This window comes from Nicotiana tabacum, chromosome 20 (genome assembly GCF_000715075.1).
Source record: "Nicotiana tabacum cultivar K326 chromosome 20, ASM71507v2, whole genome shotgun sequence".
NCBI lineage: Eukaryota > Viridiplantae > Streptophyta > Magnoliopsida > Solanales > Solanaceae > Nicotiana > Nicotiana tabacum.
Genome location: NC_134099.1, coordinates 123,265,330 through 123,268,584, shown reverse-complemented (window position 1 = coordinate 123,268,584; position 3,255 = coordinate 123,265,330). Strand labels below are relative to the sequence as shown.

The following is a 3,255-nucleotide window of genomic DNA, read 5'->3' as shown; positions in this document are numbered from 1 at the left end:
AATCCAAACATCACTAGAAATGGACAGTGATTGTCAATCATACCGTCATCATTAGTTGCTGATATCTCCAAACAATCAACTCCGCTCAAAATACCAACAAGGATCAATGCGGTAAAACATTAACTATTTTTCCATTCTTAATTAACAGTCTCGTATTCGATTTTGAGTATATAATTGCCTTTTTTAACAAGTGTTTTACCATTCAAATTGGACTTTTCAGCGTCGCTTCGAATTTAGTCTGAATTTTAATACGAATATCGAATACCGAACCAGCAAAAAAATACATTCCGCACACAATATTTGTCATGTCGAGCACGTCGATTCTTGCAATTTGCGAAATGCCAATCTATATATAAATCATTCTCATGAGCATTCAATGCTTTATGTCCCAACCCCCTTTGACCCCCCACCTCCCACTGCTCCTATCCCCCAAAATATACTTGTATATACTTGTATATATTCACAGGGAGTATAAGGAACTTTGATGTTGCATATCCGTAATTAGCAAGTCTTTTTTCCAACCAAAACCCTAGAAAACAAAAGAAACAAAACCCAAAAATGATACCACTAATACAAGCCCTCCAGTTATCATTTTTAGGACTTTTATTCCTCACATTTTTCATCCATTTCCTCACCACCCACCTTCACCTTTTTCTATTTTTTTTCGTATGCGCATCTTTCTCTCTTCTCTACTACTATCATACTCGTCCACATAGGGTTTTCTTGTTAAACTATTCATGTTACAAGCCACCACCTCATAGGAGATGTTCTTATCAAATTGGTGAATCATTCCTACTCAAGAATGTAGACTTAGTGCAAGAATCCATCGATTTCATGCGTAACATTTACCTTAAATCTGGCTTAGGTGATGAAACATATGGACCACCTTTCATTTTTGAAGAAGACAAAATGCCTACACTAAATTCTGCAAATCAAGAAGCTCAAGAAGGGATATTTTCTTCCATTGATGACCTTCTTGCTAAAACCCTAATTGATCCACAATCCATTGACATTGTCATTGTTACATGTGGAAGTTTTTCGCCGTCCCCTTCGCTTTCTTCACTTATTCTGAACCATTATAAGCTTAGATCCGACGTGAAAACATATAATTTGAGTGGAATGGGATGTAGTTCTGGGGTTATTTCCATTGACTTTGCTGCTAGGGTTTTACGTGGAAGCCAAAAAGTCCAAAATGCCCTTGTTGTTATCACCGAGAGCATAACACTGAATTGGTATAATGGTGATAATCGTTCAATGCTAGTAACAAATTGTATCTTTCGTGTTGGCTGTGCAGCTGCTATTATTAGCAATAATCCAAATCTTTTCCAACATGCCAAGATGGAGCTTGTTCATTCTCTTAGAACACACCATGGTGCAGATGATAGTGCGTATAAAGCTGCATTTCAGGAGGAAGATGATAAAGGTATTGTTATACATATTAGTTTTGAATGTTCTACCTTTTTATTTGTTTTTTCATCCAGTCTCCGGTATCCGTATTTGTGCTCCTATTTGTCCAGGTCTAGTTGCACCGTGAGAACCCCATTAAAAGAAAATATGCTCCTACCAAAAAAAGTTCATTCCCATAGCTCGAACACGAGATTTTTGGATAAGGATATAGAGATTTTATATCCATCCTAGCACATACCCTGTGAATTCATATGGCTTGTAGGATAAGTTTTGTGCTTTTTCTAAGAGCATGCATTGTTGGGTAATTTTTTTATTTATTCATATTTTAAGTTTTACGCATTAATAATATATAAATTAAGTATACAAAACAAAGTCTACTAAAAAGTATATATATATATATATATATATATATATATATATATATCAATGATAATAATTAATAACCTAATAAAAAATAATTAATATATTATCATACCTTGATACCATAAAAGATCATTGCATTGCTACTAATCATATAATTTCTCTAGAGGATCATTGCATTGAATCCTCTAGTATTAATTTTTGGCTCAGCCACTGCATTTGACATTAAGTAAACTAACAAAATTCTCTCTCGTAACAAAGTTTTCTCCACCTCTTTTGCTAATGTTAGGTTCAGTTAGCTCAAAAGTACTTTCTGATATTATTCGTATTGGGCAAAACCAATACGATTTTTTTTAAAGGCCTCACCACTAAAATTATTCGTACACCTTATATGTAGCCTCTGCATGATCTTTTCATCTACCAATGTAGAACTTTATCCGCATACTCAATCACTAACAATTTAATATTACTTCTTTCTAACAGGTATTACCGGTGTTTCACTTACTAAAGATTTAATAAGAGTGGCAGGGATGAACCTACGTCAACACATCAAAATCCTCGCACCGTGCGTCCTTCCAATGACCCAACTAGCAAATTATGCTTACTCAATGATCATGACTATATTATCCCAAGGCAAATCAAAGCCAGTGGTTCCAGACTTCACAAAAGCTTTTGACCACATTTGTATACACACAGGTGGCAAAGCAGTAATAGATCAAGTGGGACGAGTTTTAAACTTAAGTGATGACGTGACAGAACCAGCTAAAATGAGTTTGAACAGATTTGGAAACACGTCTAGTAGCTTAGTGTTCTACGAGTTGGCTTATTTTGAAGCAAAAGGAAGAGTGAAAAAAGGTGATAAAATGTGGATGATTGCATTTGGGACAGGGTTTAAGGTAGGGAGTTTGGTGTGGAAATGGATTCAAGATTCAAAACAAGATTCTGATAACCCATGGAATGACTGCATAAATAATTATCCATTGAAGGTTTGGTGAAGTTTGCCAATCTATTGTTTTCTATTTTCACATAATTTTGTGGTGTGGGTGCCAAAGATGCATTGGTCATTACTGCATGAGAGACCAATTGTTTGAACTTTGGAAAGAGAGAACTCCACCGTAATTATCTGCATGTATTATTTTATAGAAAAACAATAGCCAAAATAATTTTTTGGGGCACCATGTGCATGTATATTGATCATGTGTGGAGATTACATAGCTCATTTGCTTCCCAAAAGAAAATTGATACAAAAATATATGTAATAAATTGTTAATTTTATTTCTTCACTCAATATTTCTCTCTCTATATATATATAAGGAGTACGTTAAATTTTTATACATTAACAGCGTAAAAAGAACTTATACTACTAGTTGATCATTTGAAAAATAACTAATAATATGTAATTGTATATGAATTTAAGATATAGTATATACTATATAGTGTGAAGGAATTTTATACTATTAGTGCAACTTAACCTATTATAATAATATA

At 33.9% G+C, this 3,255-nt stretch overlaps 1 protein-coding gene across 1 annotated transcript; it reads left to right on the top strand.

Moving 5' to 3' along the window:
* Positions 1-449: 449 nt before the first annotated feature.
* Positions 450-2,902, top strand: LOC142174767 (3-ketoacyl-CoA synthase 17-like). The gene is made up of 2 exons (XM_075240959.1): positions 450-1,423; positions 2,251-2,902. Exons 1-2 carry the CDS (start codon positions 559-561, stop codon positions 2,760-2,762), a joined length of 1,377 nt encoding a protein of 458 aa, XP_075097060.1. The 5' UTR covers positions 450-558; the 3' UTR covers positions 2,763-2,902.
* The last annotated feature ends 353 nt before the right edge of the window (positions 2,903-3,255 follow it).